Raw genomic sequence first — 26,036 nt, forward strand, 5'->3', positions numbered from 1 at the left:
TGTTTTGATGAAATCCTGCGAAAGAATGAAAAAGATGAATACCGTTGTGTGCGTCTCCTTCAGTTCCAGCCTCTCGGTGTCTAAAGCCACGTTGGCCACATCCAGTCGGGCTATCTTGACCTCTTTGGTCTTCTGGACGGCAGTGCTTGCCACCGGGCCCTTGGATGGAACGTCCACCGTAGCGGGAGCAGTGCTGGTGGTTGTGGCGTCCGAGAGGGATGACAAGACCTCAGCTGAGTCCTGGTCAGTAGAGGGCGCTGAGGGCTGCTGGTCCGACAACTCTTCTTGGACTGGTTCTTTCTGTGGCTCTGTGACATTTGGTTCTGGTGTGTCACCTGGTGCGGCCTCTACACTCTGACCTTCTTCATTGGTTTCCTGGACGACAGTCTTTTGCTTTTCTTTGTCTTCTTCCTTCACATCTTGTCCGTCATTTCCTCCTTTTCCCTCTTCCTCCTTTACCGTCGCCGCCACTTGGTCTTCGGCCGCAGCCGAGGTATACGAGTACTCCTCTTGGCTGTCGCTAACAGAGGACACATCAACCAAATCCTCGTTGAATACAGAGGCACCGCCCACTGCGCTGTTGTCCAGAGAGGTGGCGGGCTCCGGGGACGTTTGGTCGTTGTTGCCAACTTCTTCCGACAACACCGGAGTCGCTGAGTCTACTTCATCTGAAGGGTCTTCGGACGCAGACCTTTGTTTGTTGTCCACATCGTTCTCCAGCTCTTCGTCACCTGTTCCGAGTTTTTGTGTGCCGTTATCATCAGTCTGCGGAACCACTTGTTGGTTTGCACTTTCGTCCTGTTCATCGACCACAACCTGAACCTCAGCTTGTTCATCAGAAGCCTCCAGAGCCAGTTTTTGCTCGTCCTCCACCACTTTGGAAACAGTGATGGACGCCTCTCCAGGAGACGGGTCAGCGGAAGGCTCTGTGGCCACTGTGAGCTCGATGACGGTGGACGGGGGCGTGCCCTCTGGTGGTTGTCCGTTCACACAAACCGTGGTCTCTGAGCTCTGGCTGACTCCAGACACGGTTCGGATGTTTCCCAGAGACCCCGCAGACTGGTACTGGCGGAACATGCGGGACAGGCTGTCTTTGTGCTGCTCAAAGGTGACCTAAAAATACACAAGGTAAAAGACAAATGTGGTTACTGTGTACGGGAGAGCTAGAATCCTATTTTTACTCGGTTCGGTTCAGTTAGGGAAACATTTCCTTGCCAAATAAAGCAATAGTGTTCGGGAGAGCTCAAGCCTCATTTGTGAATTTGTCTTTCACAATTAATAATATATCTATTTCTTGATCCATCTATTTAATTTCCACCAAGTTTGCCAGTTTGGTTAACATTTCCTTTTGTTTCCTATGCAAAGACACCGAACATGTTCCAATAGAACTGTAGGAGCCTAAATGATGTTTAAGTTCATTTACATTTTATGGAAGATGCTTTATGTTTATTCAGCCAAAAGGGGACTATTTACTTTATTTAAATAATACGAAAATGTATATATTGCATGCTTAGAATAATTATAAAGGTACACTTTATTTGTAATTATTACATTTGTCTGAATAATTTGATGACGTACTATTTTATACTGCTTTAATACAGTGAAGATTATGTTTAATTGCATATATGGCGGAAGGATCTGTGTGGTAATAAGGTTTGGACACAATTAGGGCTGCAACTAACGATTAATTTGATAATCGATTAATCTGACGATTATTACTTCGATTAATCGATTAATAATCGGATAAAAGAGACAAACTACATTTCTATCCTTTCCAGTATTTTATTGAAAAAAACAGCATACTGGCACCATACTTATTTTGATTATTGTTTCTCAGCTTTTTGTACATGTTGCAGTTTATAAATAAAGGTTTATTTAAAAAAATAAAAAATAAATAAAAAATTTTTTTTTTTTTTTTTAAAAAGCCTCTGCGCATGCGCATAGCATAGATCCAACGAATCGATGACTAAATTCATCGGCAACTATTTTTATAATCGATTTTAATCGATTTAATCGATTAGTTGTTGCAGCTTTAGACACAATGTATTATGGGTAATGGCAGTCAGGTATGGTGGAATCGAGCCACACAGATTTTTGACCTTACTCTTACTTTTTCTAACTCTTTCTTACTGTTCATTTATTCCCACATCGTTATTGTTTTACGTTTTTTTGAACGATTAAGTTGACAAGTAAACGATACAAAAGGAAGAGGAGCGTCTGGAGTTTTGTTTGCTGTTGCTGCGGCAGCAGGAGAAAGTAGAGCAGGGTCAAGCTAAGGCTTCATTAGGAAACTACAAGAACCATCCCACTTCTCAGTTCTTTTGGGCGTCATTCACAATGACACCATGCTCATAGAGCACTGGTTCTTAACCTGGGTTTGATTGAACCCTAGGGGTTCGGTGAGTCGGGCTCAGGGGTTCGGCGGAGGTCAAAACACACCCGACTCATCGTGTAAATAAAAACTTCTCCCTATCGGCGTATTACGGATACGACAACAGCAGAAGTCAGACTGATTAGCAGGTGTGTAATTTGTTGTGAGTTTAGACACTGTTGGTTTTGTTGTTTGAACAAGGTGATGTTCATGCACGCTTCATTTTGTAAACCAGTTTTTGGTAACACTTTAGTATGGGGAACATATTCACCATTAATTAGTTGCTTATTAACATGCAAATTAGTAACATATTAACGCTTAACTAGTCATTATGAAGTACTTATTAATACCTTATTCGGCATGGTCTTATTATAACCCTCTAACCCTAACCCGAACCCTAACCAAATAACTCTAAATTAAGTCTTTGTTACTTAGAATATGTTCCCCATACTAAAGTGTTACCAAAAACATATAATAACTTTATCTTGAATTTGAGAAAAAGAAGGGTTGGGTGAATGCGCATATGAAACTGGTGGGGTTCGGTACCTCCAACAAGGTTAAGAACCACTGTCATAGAGACTTCACCATGAAGGAAGCCACACTGCCGTTAGTTGATTGGTGGACAGAGAATTGTCTGAATTCTTATGTGTTAAAATCAGAAGAAAATAAAAATTTCTCCGCGACGTTAATAATGATCTGGCCGCAGCCAGCGTCATCTCACAAGACCCTCGGGTGCCGTGAATGTCAATCAAGTGACCAAAGTCACGTCTTGGTGACGATACTAATAATAATCACAATCATACCAACTTATATTCTTGTCTTCATGAAAGAAAGGAATGTTAAAGGCCAACTGAAATGAAATTTTCTTATTTAAACAGGGATAGCAGGTCCATTCTATGTGTTATACTTGATCATTTCGCCATATTGCCATATTTTTGCTGAAAGGGTTTAGTAGAGAACATTGTAGTGGATTGTCCAAAGCTTAAGCAGGCAACAAAAGTAGTTTAGTACAACAAATTGATTTACCCATTATCAGAAGTGCAGGTTGAATTAAGTTGGCCGTGCAGACAGACCACATGTTACTCCGGAGCAAACAAGACAAACACAAGCCAAAATCACTGTCGAGTTCCGGTCTTCTGCCATTTTTTATATGTCTCTTGTGCGTCACTGTTTTTTATCTAGTGCGTCATGATTGTTTTGTTTTGGTTTTGTCTGTTCCAAAACAACCTCGTATCTCTTAGTCATATTTGGAAATTCTAAACATTCTGTAGACAGGTTGGCATAACTCCATATTCACCTTTGTCCCACAACTGGTCCATTCAATAGCACAAAATAGAAGAGAATTGAAAATGAGCGGACATTCTTAAAAGACAAGAAATATAGGTCAAAAGGTCAGAAATTCTACGACAACATCGACGATAAAGTTCGCAACTTTTGGTCGCTGATAAAAAAAAGCCTTGCCTGTACCGGAAGTAGCGTGACGTCACAGGTTGTGGAGCGCCTCACATCTGCACATTGTTTACAATCATGGCCACCAACAGCGAGAGCGATTCGGACCGAGAAAGCGACGATTTCTCCATTAATTTGAGCGAGGATGAAAGATTCGTGGATGAGGAAAGTGAGAGTGAAGGATTAGAGGGCAGATAGGGAAGATGCTGTGAGAGGCGGGTGGGACCTGATATTCAGCTGGGAATGACTACAACAGTAAATAAACAAGACATATATATACTCTATTAGCCACAACACAACCAGGCTTATATTTAATATGCCACATAACAAACACCTCCCCCCTCCCGTCCATATAACCCGCCAATACAACTCAAACACCCGCACAACACACTCAATCCCACAGCCCAAAGTACCGTTCAATTCCTCAAAGTTCATACAGCACATATACACTACCGTTCAAAAGTTTGGGGTCACCCAAACAATTTTGTGGAATAGCCTTCATTTCTAAGAACAAGAATAGACTGTCGAGTTTCAGATGAAAGTTCTCTTTTTCTGGCCATTTGGAGCGTTTAATTGACCCCGCAAATGTGATGCTCCAGAAACTCAATCTGCTCAAACGAAGGTCAGTTTTGTAGCTTCTGTAACGAGCTAAACTGTTTTCAGATGTGTGAACATGATTGCACAAGGGTTTTCTAATCATCAATTAGCCTTCTGAGCCAATGAGCAAACACATTGTACCATTAGAACACTGGAGTGATAGTTGCTGGAAATGGGCCTCTATACACCTATGTAGATATTGCACCAAAAAGCAGACATTTGCAGCTAGAATAGTCATTTACCACATTAGCAATGTATAGAGTGTATTTCTTTAAAGTTAAGACTAGTTTAAAGTGCTTTTCCTTCAAAAATAAGGACATTTACATGTGACCCCAAACTTTTGAACGGTAGTGTATATTTCCCCAAAGTTACGTACGTGACATGCACATAGCGGCGCGCACGTACGGGCAAGCGATCAAATGTTTGGAAGCCAAAGCTGCGTACTCCCGGTAGCGCGTCTGCTATCCAAGTCAAAGTCCTCCTGGTTGTGTTGCTGCAGCCGGCCGCTAATACACCGCTTCCCACCTACAGCTTTCTTCTTTGCTGTCTTCATTGTTCATTAAACAAATTGCAAAAGATTCACCAACACAGATGTCTAGAATACTGTGGAGTTTTGCGATGAAAACAGACGACTTAATAGCTGGCCACAATGCTGTCCCAATATGTCCGCTACAATCCGTGACGTCACGCGCAGACGTCATCATACCGAGACGTTTTCAGCCGGAAATTTAAAATGTCACTTTATAAGTTAACCCGGCCGTATTGGCATGTGTTGCAATGTTAAGATTTCATCATTGATATATAAACTATCAGACTGCGTGGTCGCTAGTAGTCAGTAGGCCTTTAAACATGCTTGTATTATCATGAAACACCTGTAACTTGTTAACCTCTCTTTCACAAATAAATCAATATAAATGATATATATATATGAATAAGGTAGATCCCCTCCACTTGGTACATTGAAAAGTAGCTGGCCAGCAGAAAAAGTGTGGTTTAAAAACTCCCTTCATCTTGTATGTGCAGCAACTTCCCACCGATTAACCTCAATCGGCGTCTCCGGCGCCTGACTGCTCGTCTATAAGCGACAATGGTCGGCGGTGGCGTTTGAGGAAGAGCCCATCCTTGTAAGCGGCCGTAGATTAGCGGCAGATACGATCAGCCGGCTGTGGCGAGTGCGTGTTCGGCATCGACAAGGATCCTCCCACGCCTAATTCAAGGGCTCGCATTAATCACTGGGGCTGGAGGACAGAAAGTCAAAGTGAAACTAGACCCCCTGAACCTGAGGCTATTTGGACAGCAGGAAGCAGGGGGGGGGGGGAAACAAAAAGAATACAAATAGAAGCAGCGGAGTAGCAAGAAATTGACTAATTGGAATAAGAAGAAAGTACCAGGGAAGAAAAAGGCTGATTGTTTGTAATTAATTAGGCGTTATTGTTCTAAATTAGCCTGCTACACGGCTGCTCATTAATCTTCCGTAGTGGGAGGCACTGACTGCTAATCCATAGCTGCCTTCTGAGCGCGCCGCTCTTTTTCCTCCCCTCATGGTCGTCACAACCGGCACGCCATTCATTTAGCCTTAATTGGACGTTTAGCGGTGCGTGCAGTTTAAAAAGAAAAGGCTGCAGTCGGAGCGCTGTGGAGCCGGGCCGTGGGGCATGTTTACGTTACCCCCCTGTGGGTTGTGTTGAAAATGCTTCGGGAGACACGCTAGCATACATGGAAAGCATGGAACTGCAAAAAATGTAATACTCGGACAAATAGTCAATTAGTTGTTGAGTTTCGCCCCATGTTTTTCAACCAATCCTGCTTAAATTGATGGGTAAGGGAGTGTGTGGCACACTCGTTGGCTGTATTGACACTGCATTGCCATTTCATAAAGGCTTCATCTACCGCAGGGGTCACCAACGCGGTGCCCGCGGGCACCAGGTAGCCCGTAAGGACCAGATGAGTAGCCCGCTGGCCTGTTCTAAAAATAGCTCAAATAGCAGCACTTACCAGTGAGCTGCCTCTATTTTTTAAATTTTATTTATTTACTAGCAAGCTGGTCTCGCTTTGCTCGACATTTTTAATTCTAAGAGAGACAAAACTCAAATAGAATTTGAAAATCCAAGAAAATATGTTAAAGACTTGGTCTTCACTTGTTTAAATAAATTCATTAATTTTTTTACTTTGCTTCTTATAACTTTCAGAAAGACAATTTTAGAGAAAAAATACAACCTTAAAAATGATTTTAGGATTTTTAAACACATATACCTTTTTACCTTTTAAATTCCTTCCTCTTTCCTGACAATTTAAATTAATGTTCAAGTAAATGTATTTTTTTTATTGTAAAGAATAATAAATCAATTTTAATTTAATTCTTCATTTTAGCTTCTGTTTTTTCGACGAAGAATATTTGTGAAATATTTCTTCAAACTTATTATGATTAAAATTCAAAAAAAAAATTCTGGCAAATCTAGAAAATCTGTAGAATCAAACTTAAATCTTATTTCAAAGTCTTTTGAATTTCTTTTAAAATTTTTGTTCTGGAAAATCTAGAAGAAATAATGATTTGTCTTGGTTAGAAATATAGCTTGGTCCAATTTGTTATATATTCTAACAAAGTGTAGATTAGATTATAACCTATTTAAAACATGTCATCAAAATTCCACAATTAATCTTGATCAGGAAAAATTACTAATGATGTTCCATAAATTCTTTTTTTAATTTTTTCAAAAAGATTCGAATTTACTAGTTTTTCTCCTCTTTTTTTCGGTTGAATTTTGAATTTTAAAGGGTCGAAATTGAAGATAAACTTGATTCAAAATTTAATTGTCATTTTTTTTCGTGTTTTCTCCTCTTTTAAACCGTTCAATTAAGTGTAAATATCATTAATTATTAATAATAACAGAGTTAAAGGTAAATTGAGCAAATTGGCTATTTCTGGCAATTTATTTAAGTGTGTATCAAACTGGTAGCCCTTCGCATTAATCACTACCCAAGAAGTAGCTCTTGCTTTCAAAAAGGTTGGTGACCCCTGATCTACCGTATTAAAAAAGTCGCTACATTTGACCTGATAATGAAGTAATAGTTAGCAAATAATAGTTTTTTTGATTAAGTATCGAAGGAACTTTATTGCCGTACCAGCACACATGAGAAACACAAAAGTTGTTACCTGAGGTGCCAGATTTAGCCCAATGACCGGAGGTGGGTAGTAACATGCTACATTTACTCTGTTACATCTACTTGAGTAACTTTTGGGATAAATTGTACTTCTAAGAGTAGTTTTAATGCAACATACTTTTACTTGAGTATATTTATAGGGAAGAAACGCTACTTTTGTTCCACTCCATTTATCTACATTCAGCTTGCTACTCGCTACTGATTTTTATCGATCTGTTAATGCACGCTTTGTTTGTTTTGGTTTGTCAGACAGACCTTCAAAGTAGGATCTATCGCATGCCTCCGTTTCACCAATCAAATGCAGTCACTGGTGACGTTTGACTCCGTTTCACCAATCAAATGCAGTCACTGGTGACGTTTGACTCCGTTTCACCAATCAAACAGAGCCAGGCGGTCACATGATTAACTACACAAAGTTTCAGTGGCAAACAACAACAAGCTTAAGCTTACATGAACTCAACATCAAATTTGAGGAAGTACATGGCGGTAAGTAACGTTAGTAGATATTTTGGTTGTCACCGTAGGCTGATGTTAGCTTCCCTGCTATGAATCACTGTCAAATGTACATCGTGTGGGGACATTTATTGACGCACTGCAGCCTCATAGACACACACACACACACACACACACACACACCTACACACACACCTACACACACACCTACACACACACACACACACACACACACGCATGCATACAAACACCAATCAGAAGTGCACACTGTGCTCCCAGGTGCAGCCCCCACCTATCAGTTTAGGGTTTGCGTAAAGGCTAACTTGTTATTTTCCTTCGTAATCTCTGCCTACTGAGCCTATGGTGCTGTTAAATTATTGTGGCTCAATTTGCCTTAATTTTTTTTATGTTAATGTATTATTATTTAATATATATTATTGTTTTAGTTGCTTAAGAGATATTTCTGGCTCTGAATTTGCTCATTGCTATTTTTATGTTTTTGTGCATTATTTGTTGCCGTCATCATTAAACGAACAGGTTACTACTGTTTTTTCACAGCATACTTTTTGCTTTTACTCAAGTAAATATTTGGGTGACTACTCCTTACTTTTACTTGAGTAATACATCTCTAAAGTAACAGTACTCTTACTTGAGTACAATTTCTGGCTACTCTACCCACCTCTGCCCGTCACTACTGCACACATTTTAAGTTACAGTGGGCTGTTTTGTAGACGGCGTCGAGCAGTGTGAGAAATTTCAAGTCAACCGACCAATGGGGTTTGATAACACCATGTCGTCAAAAAGAATAATAGCACAGCATGTTTTGGCACATTTTCAACCAGGAGTAATAGAGTTTGCTTCCACAAACACATGAGTGTAATTTCATCGATGAAAGTGTGAAGGACGCGGGCAGATCATCGGCATGATTGGTGTGCCGAAACGGATGAGGGGGCACCTTGGGTGGGAGCGTGGGCAGCAGCTGGGAGGGATGTTGTGTCAGCGTGCACACCTCCTTCCACATCTGTCTTGCAGATACAGCACACCCGCAGTGGCAGCTTGCCATGCATTAAACAGACACACATCTAACGCACCGGGGCGGTATAGCTCGGTTGGTACAGGGTTCCAGGTTCGATCCCCGCTTCCGCTATCCTAGTCACTACCGTTGTGTCCTTGGGCAAGACACTTTACCCACCTGCTCCCAGTGCCACCCACACTGGTTTAAATGTAACTTAGATATTGGGTTTCACTATGTAAAGCGCTTTGAATCACTAGAGAAAAAGAGCTATATAAATATAATTCACTTCACTTCACTAGCGTTAGCAAAAAACAATAGAGTTGTACGGGGGTTGTACAATTCAGACTTTGACCAAAATCTGTGTCCTGGCAACCGAAAAAAGTAAAAAATCAGTTCTGTCCTGTCTGCTCAGTCGAAGATAGCTAAGTCGACAATAATAATAAAATACAGAGTAAAAAATGTAAACAAATAAAGTAGTGTTTTGTCGATCATCATGTGGCATGAAGACATTCATCACACTTCATTGTTTGTACCTTTAGTTTTAAAGCACAATTGTTTTGGAATTGTGTCTATAATTCACAATCTTTATGTAAGACAAGTGCACATGTTTATTTGTTTTTTATTGCATGCTAACTCCTAAGTAAATGCTGGCAAAAGTCAGCTAGCAATGAAGCTAATAGGAGTCACTCTAATAAACCATAGACATCTTATAAGTCGACGCAGCATTGGCTGCTGTGACGCGAGAAATTGAGCCGCCATCTTGAAGTGGTGACGAGGAGCCGGCGAGCAGCTTCAACTGACAGGTAGAAAACAAAGATGCTAAACTGACAGTTGACAGTTAGAAAACAAAGATGCTAAACTGACAGTTGACAGGTAGAAAACAAAGATACTAAACTGACAGTTGACAGGTAGAAAACAAAGATGCTAAACTGACAGTTGACAGTTAGAAAACAAAGATGCTAAACTGACAGTTGACAGGTAGAAAACAAAGATGCTAAACTGACAGTTGACAGGTAGAAAACAAAGATGCTAAACTGACAGTTGACAGGTCGAAAACAAAGATGCTAAACTGACAGTTGACAGGTAGAAAACAAAGATGCTAAACTGACAGTTGACAGTTAGAAAACAAAGATGCTAAACTGACAGTTGACAGGTCGAAAACAAAGATGCTAAACTGACAGTTGACAGGTCGAAAACAAAGATGCTAAACTGACAGTTGACAGGTCGAAAACAAAGATGCTAAACTGACAGTTGACAGGTAGAAAACAAAGATGCTAAACTGACAGTTGACAGGTAGAAAACAAAGATGCTAAACTGACAGTTGACAGGTAGAAAACAAAGATGCTAAACTGACAGTTGACAGGTAGAAAACAAAGATGCTAAACTGACAGTTGACAGGTAGAAAACAAAGATGCTAAACTGACAGTTGACAGGTAGAAAACAAAGATGCTAAACTGACAGTTGACAGGTAGAAAACAAAGATGCTGAACTGACAGTTGACAGGTAGAAAACAAAGATGCTAAACTGACAGTTGACAGGTAGAAAACAAAGATGCTAAACTGACAGTTGACAGGCAGAAAACAAAGATGCTAAACTGACAGTTGACAGGTAGAAAATAAAGATGCTAAACTGACAGTTGACAGGTAGAAAATAAAGATGCTAAACTGACAGTTGACAGGTAGAAAATAAAGATGCTAAACTGACAGTTGACAGGTAGAAAACAAAGATGCTAAACTGACAGTTGACAGGTACAAAACAAAAGATGCTAAACTGACAGTTGACAGGTAGAAAACAAAAGATGCTAAACTGACAGTTGACAGGTAGAAAACAAAGATGCTAAACTGACAGTTGACAGGTAGAAAACAAAGATGCTCAACTGACAGTTGACATGTAGAAAACAAAGATGGTAAACTGACAGTTGACAGGCAGAAAACAAAGATGCTATACTGACAGTTGACAGGTAGAAAACAAAGATGCTAAACGGACAGTTGACAGGTAGAAAACAAAGATGCTAAACTGACAGTTGACAGGCAGAAAACAAAGATGCTAAACTGACAGTTGACAGGCAGAAAACAAAGATGCTAAACTGACAGTTGACAGGTAGAAAACAAAGATGCTAAACTGACAGTTGACAGGTAGAAAACAAAGATGCTAAACTGACAGTTGACAGGTAGAAAACAAAGATGCTAAACTGACAGTTGACAGGTAGAAAACAAAAGATGCTAAACTGACAGTTGACAGGTAGAAAACAAAGATGCTAAACTGACAGTTGACAGGTAGAAAACAAAGATGCTAAACTGACAGTTGACAGGTAGAAAACAAAGATGCTCAACTGACAGTTGACATGTAGAAAACAAAGATGGTAAACTGACAGTTGACAGGCAGAAAACAAAGATGCTATACTGACAGTTGACAGGTAGAAAACAAAGATGCTAAACGGACAGTTGACAGGTAGAAAACAAAGATGCTAAACTGACAGTTGACAGGCAGAAAACAAAGATGCTAAACTGACAGTTGACAGGCAGAAAACAAAGATGCTAAACTGACAGTTGACAGGTAGAAAACAAAGATGCTAAACTGACAGTTGACAGGTAGAAAACAAAGATGCTAAACTGACAGTTGACAGGTAGAAAACAAAGATGCTAAACTGACAGTTGACAGGTAGAAAACAAAAGATGCTAAACTGACAGTTGACAGGTAGAAAACAAAGATGCTAAACTGACAGTTGACAGGTAGAAAACAAAGATGCTCAACTGACAGTTGACATGTAGAAAACAAAGATGCTAAACTGACAGTTGACAGGTAGAAAACAAAGATGCTAAACTGACAGTTGACAGGTAGAAAACAAAGATGCTAAACTGACAGTTGACAGGTAGAAAACAAAGATGCTAAACTGACAGTTGACAGGTAGAAAACAAAGATGCTAAACTGACAGTTGACAGGTAGAAAACAAAGATGCTAAACTGACAGTTGACAGGTAGAAAACAAAGATGCTAAACTGACAGTTGACAGGTAGAAAACAAAGATGCTAAACTGACAGTTGACAGGTAGAAAACAAAAGATGCTAAACTGACAGTTGACAGGTAGAAAACAAAGATGCTAAACTGACAGTTGACAGGGAGAAAACAAAGATGCTAAACTGACAGTTGACAGGTAGAAAACAAAGATGCTAAACTGACAGTTGACAGGTAGAAAACAAAGATGCTAAACTGACAGTTGACAGGTAGAAAACAAAGATGCTAAACTGACAGTTGACAGGTAGAAAACAAAGATGGTGGTCAGCGTTTTCCTGCTCAAATGAGCGGACTGTTGAAAATAGGAATCGGGGGATTACTTTTCACAAGTAAGATTTAACATGAACGTACTATTGGTTGTATTTTGTGACAAGAATATTAGCACAGAGTTGAGAAGGAGCAAAGATCTTCAATAGTACTGAAATCGTAGCCGCTAGCAAACAAGAGTATGACCATAATAGAATTGCTTGTCAATTAAATTAATTACATTTAAAAATGTCATACTTGAATAACAAAGTTGAAATAAATTATGAAGATAAAGATTGTAAAACAGGATTAGGTTTTATTCTGAATCCAGTGAAACAGATTGGTGGTTTTAGCTGATATAAAGACTTTCAGGTGTTTATATATGTTTATGTTGAAGTATTTGGCAGACGCTTTTATCCAAAGCGACATACATCAAAAATACATATAAAACAATGACTGTAAACATGATCATTTAAGGGAAGAATGTAATAGAAAATATCAATACAAAGTGTCAAGACAGAATAAACTCTCTGCTGCTGCAGCAACAGAGATACAGTCTATAGGATATATAAATATCTAATGTATTCATACATTGTTTATGTAGCATGTATATATAACCTCATCATATTGTTTCTTCAACTTAAAAATAGCTGACCCTTCTCTGGGATTATATTCCCAGTTTTGATCTGGGATGTCTGGTCACTTATAGCATATAAGAATATTCTATTACTACTAAGCAAACTATGAATAATAAAACACGTGTCCTTTATCATAGCTACACGTATGAGAAAAAAGCGTGTGTAAATCAGTGGTATTCAGTGAGGTAAGATGAATTAAATGCGCTGACAGTTCATTTGCACACATTTTTTCTCTCAATGTTAAAACATTTGCCCAGCTCTGCTCTAGGGGGTGCTCGCGGCTCAACATTGGCCCTATGGTTAAGAATGACTGGTATAGTATACACCAGGGGTCACCAACGCGGTGCCCGCGGGAACCAGGTGGCCCGTAAGGACCAGATGAGTAGCCCGCTGGCCTGTTCTAAAAATAGCTCAAATAGCAGCACTTACCAGTGAGCTGCCTCTATTTTTTAAATTGTATTTATTTACTAGCAAGCTGGTCTCGCTTTGCCCGACATTTTTAATTCTAAGAGAGACAAAACTCAAATAGAATTTGAAAATCCAAGAAAATATTTTAAAGACTTGGTCTTCACTTGTTTAAATAAATTCATTATTTTTTTTACTTTGCTTCTTATAACTTTCAGAAAGACAATTTTAGAGAAAAAATACAACCTTAAAAATTGATTTTAGGATTTTTAAACACATATACCTTTTTACCTTTTAAATTCCTTCCTCTTCTTTCCTGACAATTTAAATCAATGTTCAAGTATTTTTTTTTTTTTATTGTAAAGAATAATAAATACATTTTAGTTTAATTCTTCATTTTAGCTTCTGTTCTTTCGACAAAGAATATTTGTGAAATATTTCTTCAAACTTATTATGATTAAAATTCAAAAAAATTATTCTGGTAAATCTAGAAAATCTGTAGAATCAAATTTAAATCTTATTTCAAAGTCTTTTGAATTTATTTTAAAATTTTTGTTCTGGAAAATCTAGAAGAAATAATGATTTGTCTTTGTTAGAAATATAGCTAGGTCCAATTTGTTATATATTCTAACAAAGTGCAGATTGGATTTTAACCTATTTAAAACATGTCATCAAAATTCTAAAATTAATCTTAATCAGGAAAAATTACTAATGATGTTCCATAAATTATTTTTTTAAGTTTTTTTGTTCTTTTTTTCGGTTGAATTTTGAATTATAAAGAGTCGAAATTGAAGATAAACTATGTTTCAAAATTGAATCGTCATTTTTTTCGTGTTTTCTCCTCTTTTAAACCGTTCAATTAAGTGTAAATATCATTAATTATTAATAATAACAGAATTAAAGGTAAATTGAGCAAATTGGCTATTTCTGGCAATTTATTTAAGTGTGTATCAAACTGGTAGCCCTTCGCATTAACCAGTACCCAAGAAGTAGCTCCTGGTTTCAAAAAGGTTGGTGACCCCTGCTATACACCATGACAAACACACCTTGGGACACGGTTCAACTCTCTGAAGTGAGAATTTGTACTGCTTTTGAAACAGACTGTGTAAAAGGGGATGATATTAGTGAATGCATGTATGTGTGTGTGTATTTATGAGGCCTCGATTCTCCAATTGGACTATTCACATGAATATTCAATGCGACTCGGAGCGAGAAGGGCTTCCTCGAGGAACACGCGCCTGGCGACTCGTATTCAAAGACACACACACACACACACACACACACACACACACACACACACACACACACACACACACACACACACACGGGGAGAGAGAGAGAGAGAGCCCTGCAGCAGTGGGAGGAGAGAGCAACAGTGACAAACAGCTCCAGCGCTACAAAGGTGGCAGGAAATCTATCAAACGGGACAATAAAATTGCAATTGAGTTTCTTTAGCTTTTTTATAGCACATGCATGTATCTTTTGTGGGGAGCACACCGCCCCCACCTGCAAGTGCAATACTCAAGAGGACAGGCACCGTGTGTTTGTGTGTGTGTGTGTGTGTGTGTGTGTGTGTGTGTGTGTGTGTGTGTGTGTGTGTGTGTGTGTGTGTGTGTGTGTGTGTGGAGCTCACATTTTACAAGAAACTCCATGCGTCAGTTACATGCACCATATAGGTTACATTTGAATCTTTTGTTAGTTAGCTGGTAAAAAAAAAAAAAAATTGTAAAAGGGTACAGTATGAAGGGTGTATGGCAGGCCTAGGCAATTATTTTGACTCGGGGGCCAAATTTAGAGAAAAAAAATGTGTCTGGGGGCCGGTATATCTATTTTTAGCTAAAAAATATACCTATTTTTAGCTAAAAATGTTATGACAGACCATCTTAAAAACGTAATGGTATTTTAAATGTTTCTATGAAGGATAAAACCCTGAATATTGAGAACATATGAACGTCACACCCCCTCTCAATCGACATATTTTCTTTCTTTAGTTTATTTGGAACATGAACACACTTACATCTTAATACGTCACACAATTTCCTATCATTTCATTTTACATCATGCCCGAAAAGGAGTAGGAAGAAGCAAAGCTTATTTAATCCTACCCCTTTCCCACTTCAAAGCGTTGACAATGACATAGAATCATTTACTGACCTTTTTATATAATAAAATAACATCTATGAATTAGTATACACAACAGTTTTATAATATGTAATTGATTAATTCAGTCATTATTAACATACTGAGATGAAGAATATCTTATTTTTAATAAGGTTAGAAGTAGAGATGTCCGATAATATCGGTCTGCCGATATTATCGGCCGATAAATGCGTTAAAATGTAATATCGGAAATTATCGGTATCGTTTTTTTTATTATCAGTATCTGTTTTTTTTTTTTTTTTGTTTTTTTTAAATTAAATCCACATAAAAAACACAAGATACACTTACAATTAGTGCACCAACCCAAAAAACCTCCCTCCCCCATTTACACTCATTCACACAAAAGGGTTGTTTCTTTCTGTTATTAATATTCTGCTTCCTACATTATATATCAATATATATCAATACAGTCTGCAAGGGATACAGTCCGTAAGCACACATGATTGTGCGTGCTGCTGCTCCACTAATAGTACTAACCTTTAACAGTTAATGTTACTCATTTTCATTAATTACTAGTTTCTATGTAACTGTTTTTATATTGTTTTACTTTCTTTTGTATTCAAGAAAATGTTTTTAATTTATTTATCTTATTTTATTTTATAATTTTTTTTAAAAAGTACCTTATCTTCACCATACCTGGTTGTCCAAATTAGGCATAATAATGTGTTAATTCCACGACTGTATATATCGGTTGATAGCGGTATCGGTTGATATCGGTAATTAAAGAGTTGGACAATATCGGCATATCGGCAAAAAGCAATTATCGGACATCCCTAGTTAGAAGTATTTCTCATAATTTTTCTTCTTTGTACTTTGTAAGCACTATTATTTTGAACAACCTCTTAAAGTGGATCATATCAGTACAATTTTTAACTTCTTTACTTAATCCATTCCATCATTTGATTCCACATACTGATATGCTAAAAGTTTTAAGTGTTGTACGTGCATATAAATGTTTTAAATAGGGATGTCCGATAATATCAGCCTGCCGATATTATCGGCCGATAAATGCGTTAAAATGTAATACGGAAATTATCGGTATCGTTTTTTTTATTATCTGTATCGTTTTTTTTTGTTTGTTTTTTTTATTAAATCAACATAAAAAACACAAGATACACTTACAATTAGTGCACCAACCCAAAAAACCTCCCTCCCCCCCATTTCTTTCTGTTATCAATATTCTGCTTCCTACATTATATATCAATATATATCAATACAGTCTGCAAGGGATACAGTCCGTAAGCACACATGATTGTGCGTGCTGCTGCTCCACTAATAGTACTAACTTTTAACAGTTAATTTTACTCATTTTCATTAATTACTAGTTTCTATGTAACTGTTTTTATATTGTTTTACTTTCTTTTTTATTCAAGAAAATGTTTTTAATTTAGTTATCTTATTTTTTTTTTTTTTTTTTAAAGCACCTTATCTTCACCATACATGGTTGTCCAAATTAGGCATAATAATGTGTTAATTCCACGACTGCATATATCGGTTGATATCGGTATCGGTAATTAAAGAGTTGGACAATATCGGCATATCGGATATCGGCAAAAAGCCATTATCGGACATCCCTAGTTAGAAGTATTTCTCATAATTTTTCTTCTTTGTACTTTGTAAGCACTATTATTTTGAACAACCTCTTAAAGTGGATCATATCAGTACAATTTTTAACTTCTTTACTTAATCCATTCCATCATTTGATTCCACATACTGATATGCTAAAAGTTTTAAGTGTTGTACGTGCATATAAATGTTTTAAATAGGGATGTCCGATAATATCAGCCTGACGATATTATCGGCCGATAAATGCGTTAAAATGTAATACGGAAATTATCGGTATCGGTTTTTTTATTATCTGTATCGGGTTTTTTGGGGTTTTTTTTAAATTTTTTATTAAATCAACATAAAAAACACAAGATACACTTACAATTAGTGCACCAACCGAAAAAACCTCCCTCTCCCCATTTCTTTCTGTTATCAATATTCTGCTTCCTACATTATATATCAATATATATCAATACAGTCTGCAAGGGATACAGTCCGTAAGCACATATGATTGTGCGTGCTGCTGCTCCACTAATAGTACTAACCTTTAACAGTTAATTTTACTCATTTTCATTAATTACTAGTTTCTATGTAACTGTTTTACTTTCTTTTTTATTCAAGAAAATATTTTTAATTTAGTTATCTTATTTTATTTTTTATTTTTTTAAAGCACCTTATCTTCACCATACATGGTTGTCCAAATTAGGCATAATAATGTGTTAATTCCACGACTGTATATATCGGTTGATATCGGTATCGGTTGATATCGGTATCGGTAATTAAAGAGTTGGACAATATCGGAATATCGGCAAAAAGCCATTATCGGACATCCCTAGTTTTAAATTATTTTTTCCTCTAAGGTTATATTTCTCCTCTTTAGTTGAGAAGAATTGTTGTACATTCTTTGGTAGCAGGTTATAGTTTGCTTTGTACATCATTTTAGCTGTTTGCAATTTTACCAAATCATCAAACTTTAATATTTTTGACTTAATAAATAAAGGGTTTGTATGTTCTCTATATCCAACATTATGTATTATTCTAACTAGGGATGTCCGATAATATATAAATGCGTTAAAATGTAATATCGGAAATTATTGGTATCGGTTTTTCTATTATCGGTATCGGTTTTTTGGGGGGGGGGTTTTTTATTTAAATTGAATCAACATAAAAAACACAAGATACACTTACAATTAGTGCACCAACCCAAAAAACCTCCCTCCTCATTCACACAAAAGGGTTGTTTCTTTCGGTTATTAATATTCTGCTTCCTACATTATATATCAATATATATCAATACAGTCTGCAAGGGATACAGTCCGTAAGCACACATGATTGTGCGTGCTGCTGCTCCACTAATAGTACTAACCTTTAACACTTCATTTTACTCAATTTCATTCATTACTAGTTTCTATGTAACTGTTTTTATATTGTTTTACTTTCTTTTTTATTCAAGAAAATGTTTTTAATTTATTTATCTTATTTTATTTTATTTTTTATTTTTTTTAAAGTACCTTAACTTCACCATACCTGGTTGTCCAAATTAGGCATAATAATGTGTTAATTCCACGACTGTATATATCGGTTGATATCGGTATCGGTTGATATCGGTATCGGTTGATATCGGTATCGGTAACTAAGGAGTTGGACAATATCGGAATATCGGATATCGGCAAAAAGCCATTATCGGACATCCCTAATTCTAACTGATCTTTTTTGTAACACGGTGAGCGAATGTAGCGCACATTTGTAGTTATTTCCCCATATTTCTGCATTTTTACACTCAAACCAAATGCAACAAACAGCGAAATATGAACGCGAAGGGTAAGAAAACAAAAAACATCTACAATCTGATACATGTGATATATCCCTAAACTTTACAACTTTCTTGTAAAAAATCTCCTTCTGCGTCTGTCCCTGACACCCACATTTCAGGCTCTGGAAACACTCAGTGGAAACGCTCCCCACCCACACTGCTTGGTGCCTCGTCTGAGCTGCTGTGACGTAGATTACCATAGTCACTGGTAGGGTTGTACGGTATACGGGTATTAGTATAGTACCGCGATACTAATTAATCATATTCGGTACCATACTGCCTCTGAAAAGTACCGGTCCGCCACACCCTAAGATTTTTTGTTAATATAAAGCCAATAACGCAATTTTTTCCGGTCCCGTTTATTTAGAAAAGTATCTAAATAATATTGGCATCGGGACAACACTAGTCACTAAAATATCATGCAAAAGCGCAGGTTCCAAGCATTGAAATAAATACTTTGTATAGTTCAAGACTTCCGGTCATTAGAAAACATGACTGCACATCATAATGGCAGCTACACTTTACATCTTAAAGATGTTAAAAAAATGATTTGGGAATGTCTCGCGGGCCACATTGAAAAGCTTAACGGGCCTTAATTTGCCCAGGTCTGGTGTATGGTGAAGATTTGGATAAAAGTGTAGTCAATAAAACCCCTATTCATAACAAAACCCCACCCTTTGCAGGTGGTTAAGGTTTGTAATGTCCCAGTCTAATTACCATTCTTATCAAATGTAAATAAAGACATTCAGTTAGGGCTAATTTAAAGTTATTTTAACCATCAAGCAAACACTTAAAGTCCACAGTGAGGGAAAAAAAAAAGTTTGGTGACTTCAGTGGAAATGCAGTAGAACATGATGGATTTATTACTATATTAGTATATCAATTTTAATTTTAATCCATGGTTTAAAATGCATTCCAAGGTACTACAACAGTTTTGTGAGTTAAATGAATTACCGTATTTTTCGGACTATAAGTCGCAGTTTTTTTTCATAGTTTGGTCGGGGGTGCGACTTATACTCAGGGGCGACTTATGTGTGAAATGATTAACACATTAGCGTAAAATATGAAATAATATTATTGATCTCAATCACGTAAGAGACTAGACGTATAAGATTTCATGGGATTTAGCGATTAGGAGTGACAGATTGTTTGGTAAACGTATAGCATGTTCTATATGTTATAGTTATTTGAATGACTCTTACCATAATATGTTACTTTAACATACCAGTTGGTTATTTATGCCTCATATAACGTACACTTATTCAGCCTGTTGTTCACTATTCTTGATTTATTTTAAATTGCCTTTCAAATGTCTATTCTTGGTGTAGGCTTTTATCAAATATATTTCCCAAAAAAATGCGACTTATACTCTAGTGCAGGGGTCACCAACCTTTTTGAAAGCAAGAGCTACTTCTTGGGTAGTGATTAATGCGAAGGGCTACCAGTTTGATACACACTTAAATAAATTGCCAGAAATAGCCAATTTGCTCAATTTACCTTTAACTCTGTTATTATTAATAATTAATTATATTTACACTTAATTGAATGGTTTAAAAGAGGAGAAAACAAGAAAAAAATGACAATTACATTTTGAAACATAGTTTATCTTCAATTTCGACTCTTTAAAATTCAAAATTCAAAAAGAAGACAAAAACTTTAAAAAAATAATTTATGGAACATCATTAGTCATTTTTCCTGATTAAGATTAATTTTAGAATTTTGATAACATGTTTTAAATAGGTTAAAATCCAATCTGCACTTTGTTAGAATATTTAACAAATTGGACCAAGCTATATTTCTAACAAAGACAAATCATTATTTCTTCTAGATTTTCCAGAACAAAATTTTTAAAATAAATTCAAAGACTTTGAAATAAGATTTAAATTTGATTCTACAGATTTTCTAGATTTGCCAGAATAATTTTTTTGAATTTTAATCATAATAAGTTTGAAGAAATATTTCACAAATATTCTTCGTCGAAAAAACAGAAGCTAAAATGAAGAATTAAATTAAAATATATTTATTATTCTTTACAATAAAAAAAAAAATACTTGAACATTGATTTAAATTGTCATGAAAGAAGAGGAAGGAATTTAAAAGGTAAAAAGGTATATGTGTTTAAAAATCCTAAAATCATTTTTAAAGTTGTATCTTTTCTCTAAAATTGTCTTTCTGAAAGTTATAAGAAGCAAAGTAAAAAAAATAATGAATTTATTTAAACAAGTGAAGACCAAGTCTTTAAAATATTTTCTTGGATTTTCAAATTCTATTTGAGTTTTGTCTCTCTTAGAATTAAAAATGTCGGGCAAAGCGAGACCAGCTTGCTAGTAAATAAAATTTAAAAAATAGAGGCAGCTCACTGGTAAGTGCTGCTATTTGAGCTATTTTTAGAACAGGCCAGCGGGCTACTCATCTGGTCCTTACGGGCGACCTGGTGCCCGCGGGCACCGCGTTGGTGACCCCTGCTCTAGTGCGACTTATATACGTTTTTCCCTTCTTTATTATGCATTTTCGGCCGGCGCGACTTATACTCCGGAGCGACTTAAACTCCGAAAAATACGGTAGATTTTTATTTTATTTTAAATTTGATATATTTTGGGGAAGCTTTCAATGCTTAAAACAAGCTTAAAACCAGGACACATATTTATCATATCATATGCATATAATGTATTTTCAAGAAAATGTATTAAAATGGAAACATTTATATTAAAACAGACTCGTGTTGAAACAATACGGTTTAGCTTTTATTTATTCTCTATTTGATTTGTTGCTGAATTATTTCCTCCAAGCCGCTAATACCATTTGTTCTTTTTAACCATTGTGTGTAAAGTGTCCAAATATGTTTTGAGAGTGACTTATAAATAAAATAGATTGTTGTTATTGTTTTTTTAAAACTACTATTATACAGTGAAGAGCTTTTGCAACACTGCTTAAATAAATAAAATGTTGAACCCCCCCATGCACACGGTGGAGTGTGATCATTGTTTTGCAGGTTCTTAACAGTATAATCAGTGGTGGGAGGGACCCAGACAGTCTGCCAGCGCCCCCTACTGGCATCAACCCCCCGCTGCACATGTATCACACGCATGTCTTTAACTCAGCCTTCACTCCCCAGACCACAATCCCACACCGACCCGTGGTTACTTCACCGTTTTGGAACAGAGGAGCGTAAGGCGATACCCGCAATGACTTTCTTCAAGAGCTTTTTTGCAAATTAAAAAAAAAAGCGCCAGAGGTTTATTTTGTTTGGTGCGCCGTGAATGACAAGATATTCTATATGTAAATAAAGAGAGAGGAGGGGAGGATTGACTGCTTGCACCGCAGTTTAGCTGTGATGGGTCAGGTTCAATGAAAACAAGGCTTCTCAGGTACAATCACTTTGAAGCGGTGATTTTCCAAACACGTACAGATTATGTATCACACTCAACAAAAGAATGGAAAGGCCAGCGCCCGGACCGAGTGAAAATCTAGGAGGGCGTTACCCTCTCGTGGCACATTTACAACACCTCTGCAAGTCAAGATGTTGGGGTTTTAAGACGAGGGAATTCTTGGAGATCTGCATCAATTCAGTCGTTTGTCATCAAAGAATAAAAAACAATACAAAAAAATGCATTCAGATGAGATAATATCTTGGAATATGAGATCCATTGTATGTATTTGTTTTAACTATCAAATTCATCTCAAATATGACTATGTTTTATTTTTCTGGTATATCATGGATCAGTGTGTTGTAAAGTTGATGAGACACATTGCAAGTGTAAACCACTTTGACTCTATTATTCAGGCATGTGATTTGACCACAATGAAAAAGACTGAAAACATTTCCGGGGGTCTGGGGGACGAAGGCCAGGTCCAGGTGCCCTGGTGGGGGGACAAGGGGGGCAACGCCCCCCGAAGCTCCTGGTCTTTCACCAATTTAACATGCTAAAATTAACAAAGACAGCACCATTTGAAGAAAATATTTTAGTGTTTAAAGACATGAAAACATGAATCACTGTATATGGTTCAGTCCCAACAGTATTTAGTCACTAATATTTACATCTTGTGTTCATTTCACATCCACAGGTGTCACATTGATCAGTGTTATTATCTAGTTTATTTACAGTATTACCACATTACTTCAGTTCATGTCATGTAATGTAAACATTTCATTCTTTTCGCCAAAATAGGATATACATTTATGAAAATAATTAAACATGTTTAGTATTGTTTACTCATATTTGAAAATAGGAAATAATAATAATGTGAGGACTCTGACATATTGCATGAAACAAGTGTGAAAATATTTACCTTCAAGATTGTTACACCACTGACAATAGTTTCAACAGACTACATAAGAACTTAATATTACAAAATAGTATTATATGCAAATTTATTTCAAATAAATTGTTAACTAGAATCAATAATGCGACTCTTTGAATTTCTGTAATTTCATAATATATTTTCACGTGGCTTTTTATTTTTAGAAAAACCCATTTATATTTCGCTAAGCAATAATTGGTTAATATTTAAAACAAGCATTCGTATTTCGCAAGCAAATATTGTTTAGCTTACCTCATTATTAACAACCCTGTCTGCAACTGAAGTGGGCGGATCTTTCCTCTCCATGTCTACGGCAGTTGTCAATGTAAACAAGATGAAGTCCGTAAGGTTTGCTCACTTTCGGTTGACATCCAAAAGTAGCAGCTAGTGAAAAGTTTGTTTTCCTTGCTTCAAGTTGTTTCATATGTTTTTGACGTTTCGCATGTACTTCCAAAGAGACCTCGTGATCCATACTCAATATTATCATGACACCGCGTGCACAAAACCTTTCCGGGACGATCGATTTTCCGAATAAAATCACCGAACAAAGTCGTAACTTCCTTCTTCCCAACAGTATCAGTGATTTCCCTTTCCATCCAGTCCCATCGAAACTTATTTTTGACATGTTTATTAATTTATTTTACTCGTAAAGCGTCCTTTCTCTCGAGAACCGACATTGTTTACATATGGAAAATGCCGCTAATAACCATTATGAATGATGACGTTATTAACGTCATCATTCATAACAGATGTCCTGATTGGTCACAAGGAACATATCGACTAATCAACTACGGCGTAATATAAACTACGTCTCGAATCTTGATTTAGGGTCGAAAAAAAAAGGAAAAACGGGAGATAATTTTTTATTTTTTTCCCGAAATTAAAAAAGACGGAATTCCGACTTTATACGGAAAAATCACATGCCTGATTATTGTTTTTTATTCATGGCTGTGATGGAAATATTGAGGAATAATAACAGTAATTTGTTTGTTTGTATTGGTATTATTATTGACACTTTTTTGTTTGACCTTTTGTTTTTTTTTAGTGTTGTGTGTCTTTTCAATTGTTGCGGGGCTGGGGATTGGTTTGGAGTTGGGCTTGTTCTATACCAGACCTGGGCAAATTAAAGCCCGGGGGCCACATGCGGCCCTTTTCAATCCGGCCCGCCGGACATTCCTAAATAATTGTTTCTAGATCTTTAAGATGTAAAGTGTAGCTGCCATTATGATGTGCAGTCATGTTTTCTAATGACCGGAAGTCTTCAACTATACTAAGTATTTCAATGGTTGGAATATGCACTTTTTCATGATATACTAGTTACTATGGTCATCTAATTACCGTAATTTCCGGACTATAAGCCGCACCAGCTAAATTTAGGGGAAAATACAGATTGCTCCATATATAAGCCGCACCCGACTATAAGCCGCAGGGTTTTGATGTGTAATTAGCGTAGTATATAGGGGTTCCTGCTACCACGGAGGGGATTGTCGGGAAAGAGATGACTGTTTGGGAACGCAAAGCGTCCCATTTGTTAACTATAAATCTTTCAATCATTCAATCAAACTTTCACATCTTTGACATGGCAAACAGCATTCGTGCAGAGTACAAATAATACAACGGTGCAAAGTAATACAAAGTGCTCGCCTGTACGTTATCAAAATAACCAGCCTACCGGTATATGAAAAGTCAGTCTTTAATCATTGTGTCATCGTCTTCCTCCTGCGTACTAAAACCACCGAAATCCTCTTCGTCGGTGTTGGAGAAGAGCAGGCCGTAAATAAGCCGCACCCTTGTATAAGCCGCAGGGACCAGAACGAGGGGGAAAAGTAGCGGCTTGTAGTCCGGAAATTACGGTAGTTACTACGGTAATCTAATTAGTTACTATGGTAATCTAATAAATTACTATGGTAATCTACGTCACAGCAGCTCAGACGAGGCACCAACCAGTGTGGGTTGGGAGTGTTTCCACAGCCTGAAATGCGGGTGTCAGGGACAGACGCGGAAGGAAATTTTTACAACAAAGTTCTAAAGTTTAGTGATATATCACATAGATTGTAGGTGGGTTTATTTTTTACCCTTCACGTTCTTATTTCGCTGTGTTTGTTGCGTTTTTGTTGCGTTTCGGTTGATTGTAAAATATGTGGATGGAGAGGGGGTGTGACGTTCATATGTTGTCAATATTCAGTGTTTTATCATTCATAGTTAATATTGTAAGTCCCACATTCTTTATTTTCATGTACATTCTGGGTGTCTCATTCAGTAGAATTTTTTTTTAATTCCATTCCATTTTTAAGGCGGTCTGTCATAACGTTTTTAGCATTCAGACATTATTGTGAGGTTTTGTTTTAGTGTTCCTAAAAATCACGTATACCGGCCCCTAGACACATTTTTTTCTCTAAATTTGGCCGTTAAAATAATTGCCAAGGCCTGTTCTATACAGTATTATTTTATTGGACTGGTTAATGTTCTGTTAGATTTTTGCAAATAAAATTAAATATTTAAGAAAAAAAAAAAGTGAATTATACATGGTTATACTGGTAATAACAGTTTTAGAAATATTCTCAAAATAATTTTATGTGGGGAGTTTTTACATCAGAAAAAAGAAATGTTTGTATTGGATGGATGGATGTTTCAGTAATTATCCACTGCAGTTTGACATATTTTGCTTTTGATGTATTTAAAAGCCAATTTAGTGAAAACTAAAGTAAAAATGTGTTCAGAATAATTTTTTTATGCAGATTTTACATTTAATTTTAAAATAGTTCTTTAAAATGTGGATTGTTGCCGATAAATAATAATTTTAGAATCATAAAAATGTTAAAAATAATTTTATTTATAATATTGTCACATATATATATAAATG

The 26,036-nt window shown here is 36.7% G+C and overlaps 1 protein-coding gene across 1 annotated transcript in view; it reads right to left on the reverse strand.

Annotated features, from left to right (window-relative positions):
* Positions 1 to 26,036, reverse strand: part of lrba (LPS-responsive vesicle trafficking, beach and anchor containing) — a 503,640-nt gene that overhangs the window by 352,360 nt on the left and 125,244 nt on the right. Inside the window, exon 23 of the mRNA XM_062033425.1 lies at positions 43 to 1,113. Coding sequence (XP_061889409.1) covers positions 43 to 1,113 — 1,071 coding nt within the window. The remainder of the gene's footprint in view (positions 1 to 42; positions 1,114 to 26,036) is intronic.

Source organism: Entelurus aequoreus, linkage group LG22 (genome assembly GCF_033978785.1).
Source record: "Entelurus aequoreus isolate RoL-2023_Sb linkage group LG22, RoL_Eaeq_v1.1, whole genome shotgun sequence".
NCBI lineage: Eukaryota > Metazoa > Chordata > Actinopteri > Syngnathiformes > Syngnathidae > Entelurus > Entelurus aequoreus.